This window comes from Taurulus bubalis, assembly GCF_910589615.1.
Source record: "Taurulus bubalis genome assembly, chromosome: 14".
Taxonomy (NCBI): Eukaryota; Metazoa; Chordata; class Actinopteri; order Perciformes; family Cottidae; genus Taurulus; species Taurulus bubalis.
The window spans coordinates 18,817,844-18,836,109 of NC_136602.1; the positions used below are offsets into that span (position 1 = coordinate 18,817,844).

Below are 18,266 nucleotides of genomic sequence, written 5' to 3' on the forward strand. Positions count from 1 at the left end.
CTCCCTAACCCCACCCAGGACGGATGTGAACCAGCAGAGCAGTGATCGGGATGCATATGAGCTCCATCAGGTACAGAGCGTCCCGCCACATGCAGGGTCGACCTGATGCAGAGCTCCCTAACCCCACCCCGAAGATAATCATAGGCTCGACGTCAGCCCTAAGCTGCTTAAGGCACTAGGCTGGTTGGGCTGAAGACACTCATAGTGTAAGCTTCTTTCCCTGTTCCTCACTCTGCTCTACCTGCAGCAGAGGCTCTTCGGCGTCCCCACCTTAAGGTGGACGCCGGCATTCCAATTCTCACATCCACTGCAGCTCTGAAGTGACTGGTGGAGGGATCATAACAGGAGGAGTTTCCACCAGAGGCTCCGCTGGATATTGTCGTGATTTTATGATGCGCTGCTGTGAAGTCGCCCATCGATCTCTGGCTCCTTTTGTTTCCCTTTTGTGCCTCTGTGAACACCCCGTGTTCTTAATGTCACACGGCGACTGGATTTTAGAGCGGGTCTGAGCCCGACCCTGGCCGACGTCTACCTCCGGTGCGTCACCCTGCTCTGTGGGACAGCCGAAGGACAGCAGGGCACCATGCCCACTCTGCCCAATCTCAACAGCCTGGGCAAGCTGTGCAGCTCCAGCCGCAGCCACGGAGTCGACCGCGTCCGGGTGAAGCGCAAGAGCTCGGTCAAGCGCATGTCCATCATTGAGGATGGGCACGTCGCTGAGGTCCTGTACCTCATCCCGAAACAATACATGCAGCAGCTGCCCTTCCTCGACCCGAATGAATATTATCTGAGTGAGAGGCTGAACGAGGTCGCTACAGGTAGGACAGGAGCAAAGATGCATCTGTTTGAAGAATGCATTCACCATCCCAGCTGGGGCCGACTTTCAACACCAGACAGCTTTAATGATGATTGCTTAATCATTGAGATGTAAAAAAACGATCATTAAAATGCAAAACAAAAGTTTTTGCATGGATTTACAGGAAGTATTTTGTTCTACTTTTAGACGCACTTTATTCTATTCTGTCCCTTTTTCTCTTTTCTGCTTTCCCCTTGTCAACAGTTTGTTAAAACCACGAGGGGTTGTTGTTTTGGTCTCGTCCCCCCCCCCCCCGCTTTGCATTCTGTTTGCGAGTAGGTGTCTGAAAGTGAATTGATTAGTCGTTACTAAGAGATTACTTCATTGTAATTGGATGACAGTGAGTGATTACACCTCTTGAGGCTTTCCACATCTGACCGATGCATATGTGTGAGTGCCCCTGTCCACAAGTTATGCAACCACAACTCCCCGACGCCAAAACAGTGTTGCTGCAAATGTTGAAAAAAATTTAAATCAGGAAATTAATCACCGCCCTCTCCATGGTTATATAATATAATGCAAACCCATACTGCTGCTTTTTGCCAAGCAGCAGTACATGGGGAAGCTACATGGTGGCTTACATCAGGATTACAAGATGGGCATGAGGACAAATGGAGATTTTTAGACCTTATGTATTCGTTGACTGAGTGCCAGGCACAGTAGTAAAATCATCATTGCTTGGAACTTGTTTGCAAATCCCACAGACGTCAGCAACTCCGTTGGTTTTGGAGTGGACGTTTGATTTTGGCTAATGGCTCCGGTTCAAGGAAGCTGTGTGTCTGCAAACTGACCCTGGAGACAAAGGTCACAGAGGTCAAGGCTTATCCATTTAACTCCTCTGGTGACATCTAAAATCAATCAAAGTGACCGTGGCAGTCAATATAGCTGCTTATATTATCTGGAGGCCAACACTGGGTAATTTCCTTGCTGCTTTAAATGTTTTTGGACAGGAAAAAGTCTTCCATGACTTTCCTGAGACCCGATAGCTGTAGAAAAACAAAAATAAATTCAAACTCACAAAGAAACAATAGTCCCCATTTAAAATAATCTTTTCTTACATCTCTCTAGTGTTGAAGTGCCAACCCAACAACGCTGTGTTGTGTTCATTGTTTCCACCCAGTAAGCAAGGCTGCAGTATTTCACCAGTTAAGTGCTTTTGAATATGAGTGGCACTTATTTGGCTCCTCGAGAGGTCACCATCTTTGACAATTCCTCAAAGAAACATAAAAAAATGGAATTGATGTTGCAGTGAAAATACATTTTGGTGTATTCAGAGTAGCTGCAACATAGGAATGCTAATGTTGCATGGGTGAAAGTAGGCTTTGTAGAACAGTGCACAGGATTGCTGCTCAAAAGGTTCTTGCTGTTTTTTCTTCAAGCTTGTGAAGTGTTTTTCATTATCCAGAGAATACAAGAGCAGGTCTGTCGATGCTCCAAAAGAGTTGAGGGGTTCATCCTGGTCAATTTAGATGCCAGGCGACGTGTCTGGTGGATTTGTAAAAATTGGCAAATCCTCTCCTCGTGCACAGGGTGTGCAGCTGAGAGTATTTACACATGAGTGTTCATCTACATTTGTGTGTGTGTGTGTGTGTGTGTGTGTGTGTGTGTGTGTGTGTGTGAGTGTGGTTCCGCTAATCCTTATTTTTAATCCCAGGGATAACTGCAGTATATCCACACAAACCACTGTTGTTTACTGTAAATGTGACCTCAGTCTGGCTTCAGCACTCACAGGCAATACTCTGTAAATCAAATGGGCTTTATTATGGTCTATGACATGCTAAATGCTAACAGTGCACTGATATCAGGGCTGTGCAGGGTAATCAATGGATCATCCATAGGTGAGCCATATACAGTAGAAACCTTTTGATAATAGGCTTTGCTGCTCTGGAATTACTCTTGGCAAGCCTTATGAAGCATGGATGTCCAGCAGAGATCATTAAAAGAGGCAACCTGATAACAGCTCCATTACTGTTTTATGAGAAGACAAAGCAGTGGTGGGCCGTGGATTTTCTACCTGCGTCCGCTCTTCGCGGTGTGGCGCGAACAGCTGGCGTTTAAAAAATGTAATTATCAAATAGCTATAACTTTGTGATTCTGTTTAGGCCAGCAGAGAAGGCTTAGCAGGCCCTGAGACGAGGTAACTGGACTCTCTTTGCATTGCATTCAGCAGTGAATTGCCACACTGTAAACCCCTTCTTTTTTTATTTTCTGACTAGCCTACCTTTGGCAAAAAAAGTGCTTTTTGAGAATCCACTCAAATTCATTCCATATTTCTCTCCCTTCATAATAAAAAAAAAAAAAGAAGGTAAAAAATAAAAAATATCTGCCGTGTCTGTCTCCACTTCCCGGTGAGAAGGAAACGCCCCTGTGAAAACTGATGCACGGTGTTGGGTATCCAGCAGGTGGCACAGTTGACACTGCAGTGGATGAATGCCATTTGAATGCATAATGGACCGCCTGCATCAGCACTTACAGAGGTGGTGCTGATGCAAAAACGGTTCCTCCCCCTTAGCCGTACGAGAAGGTACAGCGAGGCTCCAGCAGGAGACAGAAGGAGCATTTGCTCCCTAGCGAGTGAAATAGATTTCATAAATATCCGTTTGTGGGGACGATTGAGATGGATGAGGTTGAGCATACACACCGTTATCGTGAAGAATGTGTTGTCTCTTACTTCATAGCATACAAAAACAGTGCGATAATCTACGCAGCATCATAAGCAAAGCAACAATCATACGGACAAACATCATTTATGAGCTAACTTTCTGAAGTTGTGACAAGAAATGTCCATGTGATCGTTCCAGTGGCAGCTGATGTAAGAGCGGTGTCTTCATCAGGCTCAGCCAGGAACCTGCTCTCTCGTGCTCTTTATAATTGGATTTCAGAGGATCCACTCAAGATATTAGTACAACGATCATGCTATAGGTTATGGTAGGTCTGATCTTCCACCGCCAACGACCTTATCAATCAAGCCACTGTTTTCAACTGTGAATAAAGTGTTTAACACAGCTTTTATTTCATATTAATTATTCATTTGTGTGCTATAACCACCTCCGGTTACTCTCACGAAGACCAACATTTCCAGAAGAAGTCAGTCTTTCACTCATTTTTTATTTATTTTACATCTTTTTTTCCCCCACGTGTCAAATATACTCAGTTGTTTTAAATTTAACCAATCTTTCAGCTCAGCAGACTAGGTACTGTCCTGAAAACAGTAATTGCCCTTTCAGAAAGTCTTTGTCGAGGTGTGTGTTAGATAATACAGTTATTCCCAGCTAAATTCAGTTTATTGCACTTTCTAGTCATGGCATAGAGTTTATCTACGTTTTTGGAGTGACAAACTTCACATCGTACCACACAGAAGAGAAAGAAAAGAAACAGATGTTCTATGTGTGTGTGTGTGTGTGTGTATATATATATATATATATATATATATATATATATATATATATATATATACATGTCAGGAATGTATGTGCTTGATGGGGTCTGTTTTGAGGATTTTGGGGTTACTGTTTTTGGTCACACAGAAGCAGCAGCAGCAGCGACCTGGTTGCTGCAATGAGGCGGCTGGCACAACGGAGGGGCTGGGAGAGGGAGCAGAGGAGGAGGGGGAGGAGGAGGAGGAAGAGGAGGAGGAGAGGGATGGGAGGAAAACAGGCAGTCAGGAGGCAAACCCCACGCTATAGCGCCGTTTTCGGGAGGAGAGCTTAGCAGCGCCTGCACCTCTCTCTCTCTCTCTCTCTCTCTCTCTCTCTCTCTCTTTAGTATCTCAGCTCGTTTTTTTGTTGCTCTTCAGTCTTGACTTAAGAAGGAACTAGCAGCTCATGTGTTACTGGTGATCGATACCCGGAGCCTTTTCTGGTGCAGATTTACCTCAATTCCAATGGTCATGGTCAAAGAAAAAGGTATTCCAGAGTGTGTGTCCTTCTGTGATTTGTTTTGCTTGTTGTGCTGTTGATTGTCTGCAGCGTGTCCAGTTGGACTTGCACTGCCGTGTCACGCGGTTTGAATTCTATTTAGTTTGAATGAATTCTTCGTCTACGATTTGAGAATTTTTAGATGTACAGTTACAGTAACGTGGACATGTTTCGTCTTCATGTGGTCGTGTGTTGCTTGCCAGAAGCATGACTCATGATACATGACCACGTTCTCTCTACTTTAAAGACTTGAACGTGCTACGCCCTGCTCAATACTCCCTCGCAGCTGATGCTAGGGTTGGAGTCTGCTTAATTTGGCAGCGTCAGTCTTTATGTAAATCTATGTTGGAACAAAGCATCTGGCTCGCTGTGTGGCAGCCTGACACCAGAGCGCCCACGGTGATAATGTAAAGGTTAAAAACCGCAGGCTGGGTCTGTGAAGGTAACATGTAGAGGGAGGAAAGTGCAGCGCCGGTGTAGGGATCCACACTGCGCACAGCTATGGACCTGCACTCTCTGTCGCTCTGTCTGCAGCGGTTGCCATGGTGACCATCTAAAAGGTACGCTCCATTGTTGTCAGCTGTGGCCTCATTCATAGCGCCCTGTTAAGAAAGAAAAAGGTTTCCACCTTCAACTGAGGTCGCCCAGCTGCGGGGGATGAATTAGGTGAAGTCAGGGGGCAAGACATTAACATTCCCAGCAATCTGCCGGAGCACGTGGTCGTGAGGGTGACCATTGTTTGTCAGTATGAATCACAGCAAGCAGCTACAGGCACAGTTTTCTATCATAAAAATGTCTGGTTTGAATTCATGGCAACCGTTTTCTTCTTTTCCTTTTGACTTTGAACACTGAATTACAAATATTGTATTTATGTAACTGGCATATACTGAATACATAAATATAATGAAAAGCATACTGCTTTATATATTTTCCCATATTCATGACAGATGGACTCGATCTGAATATCAAAGTAATGAATTACAGTAATAAGTCACTCTTAAATGTGTCTCAATTGAATCGGTTTGAGTTGATCCTCCAGCTTGTGGAGACAAACAGTGTTCTATGTGTGGGCATGTGCTATTTTTAGGATTTGTCTGAAAATATTTGACAAAAAAAAACATGTTTTCAGATTGTGTCTTGACTGGTGTGTAGGTTTGTTTATATATCTGACAGCGCGCTGGTGGCTGGAGGCGGCGACCGGCTCTGCGGCTGCTTCCCTTGATGTGGATTTGACTGCCACAGAGGAAAAGGCCTTTGCCATCATCTCGTCCCCCGTGCTGGCAGAACTCCCGTAACCTCTGGCTGCCACATGTTCATCTCCCACAACCCCTCTGAAAGTTTTTCCGTCGAGTTAACCCGCTGCCTCGCCTGCCAACTCTTGGGATCGGTTTGTGGCGGGAGGCTTGTCTGGGTTTGCCGTCCACATTAAAAGGCCTCTAGCTTTTCATTCCTTGAAACAGAAAGCGATGGCAACTTCTTGTATCCTCCCGGGACCTCATCATGCCACCTGTCTGAGGCCAGGTGGGCTCTGTAACAGCAGGATGCACAGCTGACCAAATACCGGATTATACCGTATACTCGGAATGATGAATCACAGTAACAGGATTGCAGCGTTAGCGTGTTTCGGTCCACTTTGCAGGTGGTTGTCCTAGTTTCAAAGCCCAGAATACCCTTGAAATAGTTTACTATTTATCAGGGCTGTGTGTACCCGAGGCAGTCTGATCTTAAATCTACACGCGCTTCTGAGATCTGTGCACATTTGTACAACAACTTGATTAATTTAGGCTCTTTCTCTCTGCTCTGCTCGGCTGTGCGTAAGAGGCCCCCGCTGACCGCGCTCTGTGTAGTCAGACGAGCATCTTCACGTGTACGTCACCAACTCTCAGAACATCCACAATCTGAACATTTTCCTTTGACATGAAAGTCTGATATCATGTGCCTGTGTTGCCGCTCCTCGGGATTTCGCAGAGTGCTGCAGACAACTGCAGTGGTGCCTTATCTTCGAAGCTCGCCAGTGTCTGCCCCCTGAAAGAGGAGCTAGACTCTTTCGTAGACACACTCTGTTTGTACAGCTGGCACACAGGTCCAGAATATACAGACGAGATAAGTGGTTGACCGGGACGAGGCGGTCAACGGCCTAAAATATACGGGCTGTAACAACAAGAGCAATGTGAAAGTCACATAAAAGAAACACAGACTGCAGCCGTACATTGTGCCAGCCAACAAACATCCTCCCTGTCTGGCTTCAATCGGCCCGATTATCACAGGAAATAAGGCACAGGAGTGTGGGGTCGTAGTGGGCCGTCGCTCAGAGGCAAAGAGCCAAGGCATTCATCCGCTGCACTTCTACACAATGGCTACTGCAGTTCATGAAGCCGCCATTGTCTCCTCTCAGATAAGTGGCCATGGGAGTCCCTCTCTCTGTTTATCAGCGTGGTTTTATTATTTTGTACCTGCCCAACTACAAACGCTCCGCACTGTGCAGTTCAACCATTCAGAACAGGTCATTAATTCCACACACAGGTCCCTGAGGATTAGTTATCCAAGGTTAGGGGCCTGGTGGAGGACGATAGGGTCTCGCCCCCCCAATTTGTGCCCCTGTTTGAAGTGCTTTGTCTGGGACGCTGGTGGTGGGGCAGAGGGGCGGGAGGCAGTGAATACAGCCATACATATTCATGGAGGGGAGGGTTAAGAGCTCCTTGTTATGTCTGGATGATGAAGAGCTCCCAATGCCCTCCCCCATCTGATCACCCTTTGGGATTTTATGGTGGGCATATTTTGTGCCCTTTGATATTCATTATGGGTCAGACCCCCTCGGAATATTTCATCCCAAACTGGTGGGGTTGGAAACACATGGAGTAAAAAGTGTGTTGCTGCACGTCTGTGTTTTGTTGTCTATGCTCATCTTGGCCCAAACGTATTGACATGGATGCCAAGAATGGAGCTACTTTGTTCATCTGTTCCTCTGTCTCTCTTTGCAACACACACACACACAGGCACACACACACACACACACACACAGGCACGCACACGCACACACCCTACTTTGGGGCTGTCTGTACTAACTCTTCTGTCTGTGACTCTTACAGTAACAAAGGCGGTGAACGTCTGAATATTTTATTAGACCTTTTCGTCTCTCATCTATTGTTTAATTGAATTCCCCTTTTCGTAGCGCAAACACAAGCCACTAGTACACGGCTTCGCGAGGCTGTTCCTCTGGGTTCACACGAAAAGGAAACAAAGTCTGAATCTTTCGTAGCAAATCGCGCACTCTCTCCGTCCATAACCCCGCTTTTTGTTATTTACCAGCGAGGCCGGAGCACGTGTTCCAGGGAAATCTGTCCTCGGGGGATTCAAGATGGCCTTCTTCATTTCCCTCCAGAGAATCAACTGCAGCCTTTATTATTGCCAACGCAGCTCGGCTGTGCTTAAATGGGGGGTGGGTGGGATGTCGGGGTGGAGAGAGCAGTCCCCTTTCCTCTACGCCGGGCTTTGGGATGCTCTGCTGGTTATTGTTCCCTCAGTGTGTGTGTGTGTGTGTGTGTGTGTGTGTTTCAGTGCATCTTCATTGTGCGTTCAGACTCATATCAGTCACTTCATCCCCTGGTGATGAGGCAGGACAGATCACTCTGTCAGTACAGCTAAACACATCCAGCCCAGAATGAGGAATGTGAGCAGTGGTCGGAAATATTGTACTACTACTGTATATTTCACAGCAAGTTGCTCTGTGCTAAAGTTGCTTTATGTACCGCGTGCTTACTTATTTATAGCCTTACATCATATACATTCTAACAAACCGAGCGCCATTTTGCTGCCATCACAAGAACCCCTAAAGACTCACTAATGGATTTATTTCAAAACCATGTTATTGCAGGGAAATTGTCATACTTTTGTTAACAGGCATGAGTGTGGAGGCCTGTTAAACCTTTGAAAGAGACCTCACTTATGGATTTATGGCCAACAAGTCCCATAAATAGTTCAATCTAAGCAAATTGAACATCCCTTTTCATGTTGGCTTCCTTATTTTTTTATGAAACACCATGGAGAGTGCTCATCTCGGCCTGACTTTGCCACAGTCTCCTTCCCTTTGTGCAGCCACTGCTGAGGCAAACACTCTCCAGTGGAAGAGGCGGGGTTAAGCTGGAATAACACGCAGTGCTCATAGATTCCCAAAGCTCACTTTTTTTAGGTCCTCTGTGCATGGGATTCAAACATCTGTCTTGGATTTTTGTCAACTTGTTATGACGTTAGCAGTGTTGACTTTTCCATGCTGGGCTGTCCCTGCTGACAACATAACACTCTATGAAATGGTAATAAACGTAAGTCGGAAATACAAACGGGAACAAAGAGAGAAAACAAATTCTACTTTAAAGCTGCTTTATTTTATATTTTAGCACTGGATAAGGTTTAGCGTGTAGTGACAAACCCATAGAGAATGATCACCACCGCGCTCTGCTGTTCACCTCAGATCTTTGGAGCCTGTTTGGTGTCTCTTAATTAATGTATTTCTTTGGTTTCACGGCTAAAACTGTTTTAGTTTTCTGTCACCGCTCTTATCAGCGTTGTTTTCAGACAGCAGGCTGCTGTTTTATGCAAAAAGAATCTAAAAACCCTTTTCACGCAACCAAATCAGCACCAAGCGGCAGTGAAGATAGTGGAGCTAGAGGAGAGGGAATATTGGACTTTCATTAGCCAGGTTGCCAGAAAAACAAGTCTCTCAAAGAGGAGAAATGTAATTTCCAGCAATTCCAAAGTTGTCTTATTCACAAATAATAATGGAATCAATTCAAACTATTTTGTATAGCCCAAAATCACAAATTTGCCTCAGAGGGCTTTACAATCTGTGAATCAAGTTGTCAATAAAATATAATTTCACAGTTTTTCTTGGATGAAAAGTGTGCATGAAACAACTCGTTACATTGGGTATATTTGCAGTTACCCAGATGGCCTGTTTGTTTCTTTGGAGGTGCAATGTCACACACAGAGCTGCTGAGACTCACACTAGCCTGGTTCACCTAGAGATGAGTCTTTGTCCTGCTGAATGCAATCACATCAGAGACAAGAGAGATCCTTCACCCTCTCGCACCCACATTCCTTCCAGCATCTCTCTCGTTATCCCGTCTTCTTCCTTCATGGTTTTTCACAACTTCTCTCACTTCCCTTTCAACCCAGATTAGGAATAGACTGATGCTATGTGAATCGTATCCTTAAAGGTTTTGCACGTTTTTACTGTCTTTTACTGCAATTAAACCCAACCGCCACTGCAACTGTAGAGGTGTGATGCAGGGTAGGCCAAGCTATCAATAATCCAGAGTAATGTCTCCCTTTGGTCCACCATCGATTGGTCATGATGCTATTTCTGTGCTTTTGGTGGTGTCTTATTTTAGCCTTGCAGACTAATGATTTATTGCAGAGCAGAAAGAGCAAAGATCCTTTCATGTGTATTCTAGGTGTGTGGGCGTGTGCGTGTTTTTGTGTGTGCGTGTGTGTGTGTGTATGTGTGTGTGTGTGTATATCTTTCTTTGAAAAAGAAAGAGATAGAAGAAATCAGAGGAGGAGAGAGAGAGAGAGAGGTGCTGCCTTGCTAGTTAATGTTCCTGAATGTGAAATAATCTGCTGGTTTCACAACAGCTGATAAACTGTGTGCAGTGCGGCACTGCAGCAGTATTTACATCCCGTACAGTAGTGCTGGATTAGTGTCCGTCTGTGTCAGCTACGCCCAAACTTTCTCCTGAGGAGCGCCACAGGCTGCAGTAGGAGCAAGCTCAAATCGTGGCACCAGCACCTCGTATAGGTTTCGTATAGTTTTTGTGGCAAGCTGCCACAAAAATGTGGCAGCTTGCCACAACAACTAGTTGTAGTAGTAATATTAATGATATGTGCACTGCCACCCTGTAAATTATATGAAATCAAACATTTTTAGTTTATGTTCCACATTTGAATATGCTTATTTGTCATTGTCTTTTATGACTGTATGTAGAGATAATGACATTTGTTTACAACAACTTTTTTTTTTATATATTTACTGTAACAACAGTAAATATTTCTCTGATATTATTAAGTTATTTTTTTAATTGGCCTTGCTTTTTAATCTTCTTAAGCATTACTACCAATGGGCTTCTAATGGGGCTCAGTGTCTCCCTCCAACACTCTCAACAGTACAGCGGACAGTAGGTGTGGATGGAATCACAACCTTGAGTTGCCCTGGTGAAAGAAATTGCCCGTACATAATATAACATTGCCTTGTTATGAATCATCTGATACAGTCTATGAAAGTGTCTAGAGAGTTTGAATTATACGATATGTCCATGAGCTACGTTTTATGACAAACACTATTTACATAATCAATATTTAAATGGTTACGAGATTAGTCAGTGAACATTGATGTGTATATCTTCACAATATAGCCTAATTAATAGACCTGTGTTTAAGATTTGACCAAGGTAGGTTGATTGACATTTTGATTACAATGGTATTCAACTAATTCTTAACTGAAACCTAACCTATATTGTTAATTATTAGAAGGAGATCAAAAGCTGGGTAGAACGCGCGCCTGGAAGGAACTCGCGCTGGAAGGAACGCGCCTCGGTCCAAAATCATAAATTTTTTTTACCGTGAGAAATTGGTTGTGTGGCGTGAGTGCGTGTGAAAACATGCAAAAGCGTGTGTCACACGGCGAAGCCGTGAGAGTTGGTAGCTCCAGGACCTTAAGCAAGTTGCGTCACCGCTCTCTCTAACACAGGCAGATGCCTCAAAAACTAGTGGCTCACGAGGGGCAACTCGTAAGTGCCCCACCACATGAGACGTGCCATCGGAAATGCTGCCTCTAAAGTAGTGGCAGCTTCCGGAACAGCGGCATCTCCCTCAGGCACCGCGGCATGTGCCTCCAGCACTGTGGCAACTGAGCTGTGCCACAGGAAGTGCCTGTACAAGATGCTGGTGCCGCAATTTGAGCTTGCCCTCTCTCACAGGCTGACATGTAAGGGATCTAAATATAATTTTGGATGCTGCTTGTAGAGATAAAGCAAGATGATAATAGTTTCTCGGTCTTATATAATTATGATGGCTATCACAATACCGAACATTAGGAAAGTGATGTCTAAATCTTTACTCAGATTAAGATCTATGCATGCTGTGCAACCAGCCATTAAAAGTGAGCTATTTCAAGTCATGTTGGCACCACTAGTGGGCCTTTAGGAATACCAATGTCGGTATGTCGGGCCATTTCTTTGGTTTGGACTGGAATATCTCAACAACCATTCTATTGATTGCTATGATATTAGGTACACACATGCATGTTCCCCAGAGGATGGAGCCCACTGACTTTGGTGATCCTTTGACTTTTCCTATAGCACCACCAGCCGGTGAAAGTGTTCATGTATCCAAATGAAATATCTCAACATCTACTTGATGGATTGGCAAACTTGGTAAAGACATGTTTCTCAGATTATGGATCCTAATGACTTTGGCGATCCCTTTGTTTCTCTCCAGTAGGGCCACGAGGTTGACATTTGTGGCTTTGTTTGAACTGTCTCAACAACTATTGGATAGAATTTGGTGTGGATACTCCCCTCATGTAATCAATAGGTCAACATTTTAACTTGATTATTTGTTATGAGCAAACTCATGATATTCCTATCAGACTCTCTGTACTTTGTGTGTAATGGCAATTTTTTAAAGCATGCTAGCGCAGTAAACTAAGATTGCTAACATTGTAAACAATACAGTATATCTGCTAACATCTTCTGTAAATCCTACCAGATCGCCAAAAAACCTACACTCCTGTATCCAAAAAAAACACGGGCCACGGAGTTCAACCACTTCTGCCTCATTGACCTCCTATCCATAGCAAGGATATGTCTGGAGAAGCTGCTGCTTTGTTTCGATCCTCCTTCTGGACTTCAGTATAAGCCAAAGCGGTTTTCAAATACCTCAGAATGAACATTGGCAATAGGCTCAACATCATCAGCAATGACATCCCCCAAAAAAAGAGCTCAGAGATCAGTCATCCGTGAGCTGAAAGGACTCTTGCCCCAACTCCTCCTGTTGTTGAGCCATGTTCAGCCCATTCTACTGTACTGTTCCAGCTGCTTCTTTAACATGTAATCCGTTTCTAACCAGGCCCAACTCACACACATAACCAACACCGCCGCCAGGATAATTGGTGTCCTCCCACCCAACCTCGCAGAGCTTAACAATAAGGCCATTGCACGCATTGTAATCTCAATAGAATAGTACTTCTGCCCTCCGGGCGCAGCTACAGAGCGCTGAGGTGCAGAAGGGCTCTCTTTGGGAAAACCCTTATCCCTGCAGCCATAGCCGCCTTAACAATGGGCCTCGCTGAATAGCCTTGAGTGTGTGCGGTTGTCTATCCGCGCATATGTTGTTACTGTTGTGCTGTAGTATGTATTATTGTCTGACGTGTACAGTGCTGTGGAGAGAAGTTTCCCCTTGAGGACGATAAAGTCTAAGGTAGCATGTTAACGTTGTTGTGAGCAAGTTAGCATGCTGACGTTAGCCCTAAGCGCAGCTGTGCCTACGTACAGCCTCACAAAGCTGCTGGCGTGGCTGTGACTTAGTCTTGTGCAAAGTTGTCTTTTCTACGTTACATTCTTACCTTATTCTTATTCTTGTTGCCCTTGTATTTGCCCACACAGCAGTGTAGTTGGAAATATGAAGGCCTTCACAGGAAGGAATTGAACAATTGAGATATTCATATCACAGCAAACATTTAGCCTGCCCTGTTTTATCGTTATCTGAACTGAGTGCTTTGCTCTGCTTACTGTCAAACACTTAAGGGTCTTCCACAGGGAAGAATGGAACACTTAACCAGCCCAAAAAGCAAGGGACAGGAGATAATAAAAGACTGTCTGACATTACAACTTCTACACATGGCAATAAGAAGCCATATATTATGCATTACAGCATGCATTGGGAAAATAATCAAGGCATAGATGGCAAATGGTCCACGATATTTTCCTTTGAGAATGAACTTACAGGAAACTGATATTATCAATACCCTTTTAGTGTGCCATTTACCAAGCCCTGCTCGCCTCAGCATTTTGGCTCTCCAGCCTCCATTGATCAAGACAGACTATATTTAGGTTGTTGCTCTCTAGAGAGCCTATATGGGCCGTGAACCCAAAGTTGTGCTGTCCTGCTCAATGTTGTTCTTTTTTTACCCTGACAGGCTCTCAGCAGTTTGTCTTTATCTCTGGAGTCTGTGTGATGTTGCACATTCAGATTCACAGCGTGTCGTCGGATGAAGACAACTTAAAAAAACAACAACCTGAAAGCAATGTTACAAGAAACTGCATCGAGCAACCACGATGACTCATCAACGTTACAGCCCAATAGTAATGTTAATGTCTCTTTCTCTTCTCTTGCAGTGGCTCATGCGCAGGACACACACCACCACTCCACAGAGAAGCCCCTGATTCAGTGCTACAAGTGTGGCGAGCCATGTAAGGGAGAGGTGCTGCGGGTGCAGAACAAGCACTTCCACCTCAAGTGCTTCACCTGTAAAGGTACTGTCATTTTATGTAATTAAAGACAGTTGAATGGGTTTCACTGCATTGCTGCTTGTGATTTTGCTCAGCTTTACTCCATGTGAGACCACCCTAAGATTATGATCAAAAGGCCGGTATTCGGTAAATACGTTATGCGTTTACAATTTAAAAACGAGTCCACAGACTGCTTATTTCTTTCTCAATTGGAGAATACTAATGTGGGGGTTGTGTGAACATTGGCAGCTAAGGTGTTAGGTTTTATAATTCATCGCTAATTTCATACTGTAACAATAGTAGGACATTTGCTTCCTTTCGCTCAGTACATGCAGCCTAATGCTGACTTTCTTTTCTCACCCTATGATGTAGAATGACAGGTAATAGAGTCAACAATCTGGTGACCCTTTAGGTAAAATGACAAACAAATGCTAAACAAATTATTCTTTTTCCACGACTGTCCCAAAAAGCATCCCAATCACATGAAGTTGGATAGGAGCTGTTCCTAAAAGCCACAGTGTCCTCTTCCATCCTCCTCTAACAGCCGGTGGCATGACTCATCTTGTCTTCTCAGACCTGCATACTTTTATTGTACCATTCAGACTGCTCTGACATGTGACGGTGCAAATCCTCCGGCATTTATCCTCATTACTGATGGATTTCTGGCATTCTGGCCTGATTACGATGTAGCAGCCCACAGCCGACCCAGCAGTCTTACTCTTGCAGGCTGAACCTGCCTCGCCGAAGCACTTGTAGTTAATCTGTAACTGGAGCACTGTTATAGAGTTCGCTTAGTTCTCCAAGGGCCCAGAATAACACAAGCAAACACTGAGATTAGCACCTAATTCGGTCCTTTACACATGGAGATACATGCCTTCAGAGAGTCAATGGTTCTAAAAGTGTTTGTGCACACTAGACAGTGTTTGCCAAAGCAGACACAAGGACGTCATTATTAGCCAACAGACACACTGTCTTAGTTCGTTCTCTAAATGTATATGTGCTGTTTTAAGTCTCCAACTTGTAGAACTAGTTATACAATCATTGTTAGGCTGAGTTTATTGATATTCATACTGGCATATCCCCTTGGCATACAAATCCCAAACAGATGTTTTTTGCATGTGTTTATCTCATTGCCTGAAAAGAAAAACCTTTTCATTTCCCTGAATTCACTTTGATTTCAATTTCATAAATTGACCCTCTTGAGTTTCCAAAAATGCATTTAATGTAATGGCATGCATCTGTTGGAAAGCGGAGGTGGTTGGACATCACAGTCAAAGGCCACCAAATCTCCGCTGGGGGTTTTCTCTTGACTTGCATAGTTTACAAGCTAATCTCATCACTGGTGAGCCCTAATGCAATTAAATCTGATTCTCTGCCCCACTCGCTCCCATTCATCTCCAGGATTTAAAGTGGCTTATTGCATAAGAATGATTAGGTGCAGTCATCTCAAACATCAAAATATTTTCCCTCCCAGCTGTGGCATTTCCAAAGGGTTATTAAATTCCCAGGCTCACTCTGTGGTGCTGGACTGGTGGGTTTCACAGTTCATGTGACCATTATGCGGTGGAAGTAATGCAAATGCAGTAAGTCTGAGTCGTGATCAAAACATATGTTGTCAGTGAGTCTTGATAAATGGGGAAATTATGTGACGTGAAAAATAAGGGTTTTTTTAAAGCCATGATTTCTTCAATTAGCCAGGACACCGTAAAATGTAATCAGTTACAAAGTCATTGGAATTAAAACATATTTGAAAGTATGGGACAACATGGATATCATAGATTTTTAAATGTGGCATCACATTTGTCCGGACTGAAAAAACAACTGTAAAATGGATTGGCATGAAATTTGGTCCAGACACTCATGTCCCCCTCAAGATCATCTGCAATAACTTCGGTTGTCCTGTAACTTTTTTTCATCATTAGCTCAAAAATTGAATTTATCAAATAAAGCAAATACGCAAAACTAATGACATCCTAATCAGCCTCAGCTGCACTATGCGTTTAGTGCCAATTATCAAATGTTCATGCATGCTGACGCGCTCAACCACGGTTAGCTTCATCAATGACAGTTTTTCGGAAATGTTGAAGTGCCCCATCATTACATGCCAAATGACCTCTTTCACAGCCACTGGCAGTTATTTGGTTATTTACGGATGTTTTTATACGGATGGCAGTCTTATTGTATAGTACTCTCATTTATATAATAACAATGTGCTGATTAATATAAATATGCACGTTGCCCATATGGATGGAATAAAATGACAGATCTGTTGGAGATTTACATTTTGATATGGTGTCATAATTAAACTTAATGTTTACCTTAATGTTGATATGACACACTGATTAACAAGAAAATGAAAAAAAGGCTTGATTTACTGTACACTTTTGATATAAGCATATCACAAAAGTGTTTAAAGCATGTCAAGTTGAAAACTGCCATGTTTCATGAAGGACCAACCAAAAAGTGAAAAGTCATGAATCCGTGTCTCTGCTTGAAATCTACTCCAATATAGTACATCTTTCATTTAGTCAGAAGTAAAACCCGACAACAGCGTCGCACCAACAATAAAATATCTCCAAACTCTCAATTGTTCCCCAATTACTATTTCTGTCTCATCCTGTCTTTCATGTTTGTGTAGATGACGAGGTTATATTTGAATTGAAGGAAGCTTGTTGGAAAATGGCAGTGTAGTACATAGTACTACACTGCCATTTATCTTCAGAAACAGACCAAGGCCATTTCCTGGGCGAGACAATTATAGAATTGTTGTTGCACTGAACACTTTACCTCCATACCGACAATGAAAAGACCTTGAGGTGGTAGTGCTGAATTATCGACCCGAGCCCTCAATGCAGAGTTTCTTCAAAGTGACAAGGTCCAGAATTTATTTTTATTACGACTGTGAACGCTGACGAAAGGATTTGACGTTACGCTTCACATTGTAACGCACACAGCTGTTAAAATGAATTTCTCAGCATCCATTTCCCGAATTCAGCGAGCCACTCAGGATTACACGGACTAGCAAGGCTTAGCAAAGCCGCCGATGCGTGGAGGAGATGGTGACATGGCCAGAGCACTAAATGACCTGTCTCGCAGAGTGACGATGTGTGTGTGTCCCATACAGTGTGCGGATGTGACCTCGCCCAGGGGGGCTTCTTCATGAAGAATGGAGAGTATCTGTGCACGCTGGACTACCAACGCATGCACGGCACCCGCTGCAATGGCTGTGGGGACTTTGTGGAGGGGGAAGTGGTCACCGCACTAGGAAAGACCTACCACCCTGCTTGCTTCGTCTGCACCATCTGCAAGTAAGGCACACAGACTCATTGTACATTAGCTGATAAAGAGTTACCTTGAGCTCAATGTGGTGCATTTGAGTGCAGCTTTCCAGAGCAGCAATCACGTGAAGTGGCAGACAAAAACAATCAGATGGCAGGGATTCCAATAGACGATGTACAGTGCAATGCAGTGTGTCACGTCTGAGTCGTCGGACTAAACGTCCACCTCGGGGACACAGTGTCGACACACATCCACATCATCAAGTCCTGTCATCTTCAGCCCCATCAGACAGCCCGCAAAACCCACAGCTAATAAACTACACTTACGCTCACCTCGGGGGCCACAGCTCACGTCTTGTCGACCGATTGTTCATGTCACCCTTCTCCCAGACGACCGTTCCCCGCCGGCGACAGGGTGACCTTCAACGGGAAGGACTGCCTGTGTCAGTACTGTGTCGAGCCCATGTCTCCGGGACCAAAGGACATCCTGGGCTCCAGCAGTAAGTCGCCGTTTTTTAATAAACACACACACACACACACACACACACACACACACACACACACACACACACACACACACACACACACACACACACACACACACACACACACACACACACACACAGGTTTAATGCACAGGAAGGCAATTTGCTTTCACACAATGGCCTTTTGGCTCCAGGGCAGAATTGGGAAGTTTGCAGTAGGATTCATA

At 44.2% G+C, this 18,266-nt stretch overlaps 1 protein-coding gene across 1 annotated transcript in view; it reads left to right on the forward strand.

Annotated features, from left to right (window-relative positions):
* Window positions 1-583: 583 nt before the first annotated feature.
* The window catches only part of ablim1a (actin binding LIM protein 1a), a gene marked incomplete at its 5' end in the record, with an annotated part of 33,459 nt that continues 15,776 nt past the window's right edge, over window positions 584-18,266 (forward strand). The window contains 4 exons of the mRNA XM_079229670.1: window positions 584-818; window positions 14,163-14,300; window positions 17,401-17,584; window positions 17,945-18,054. Coding sequence (XP_079085796.1) covers window positions 584-818; window positions 14,163-14,300; window positions 17,401-17,584; window positions 17,945-18,054 — 667 coding nt within the window. The remainder of the gene's footprint in view (window positions 819-14,162; window positions 14,301-17,400; window positions 17,585-17,944; window positions 18,055-18,266) is intronic.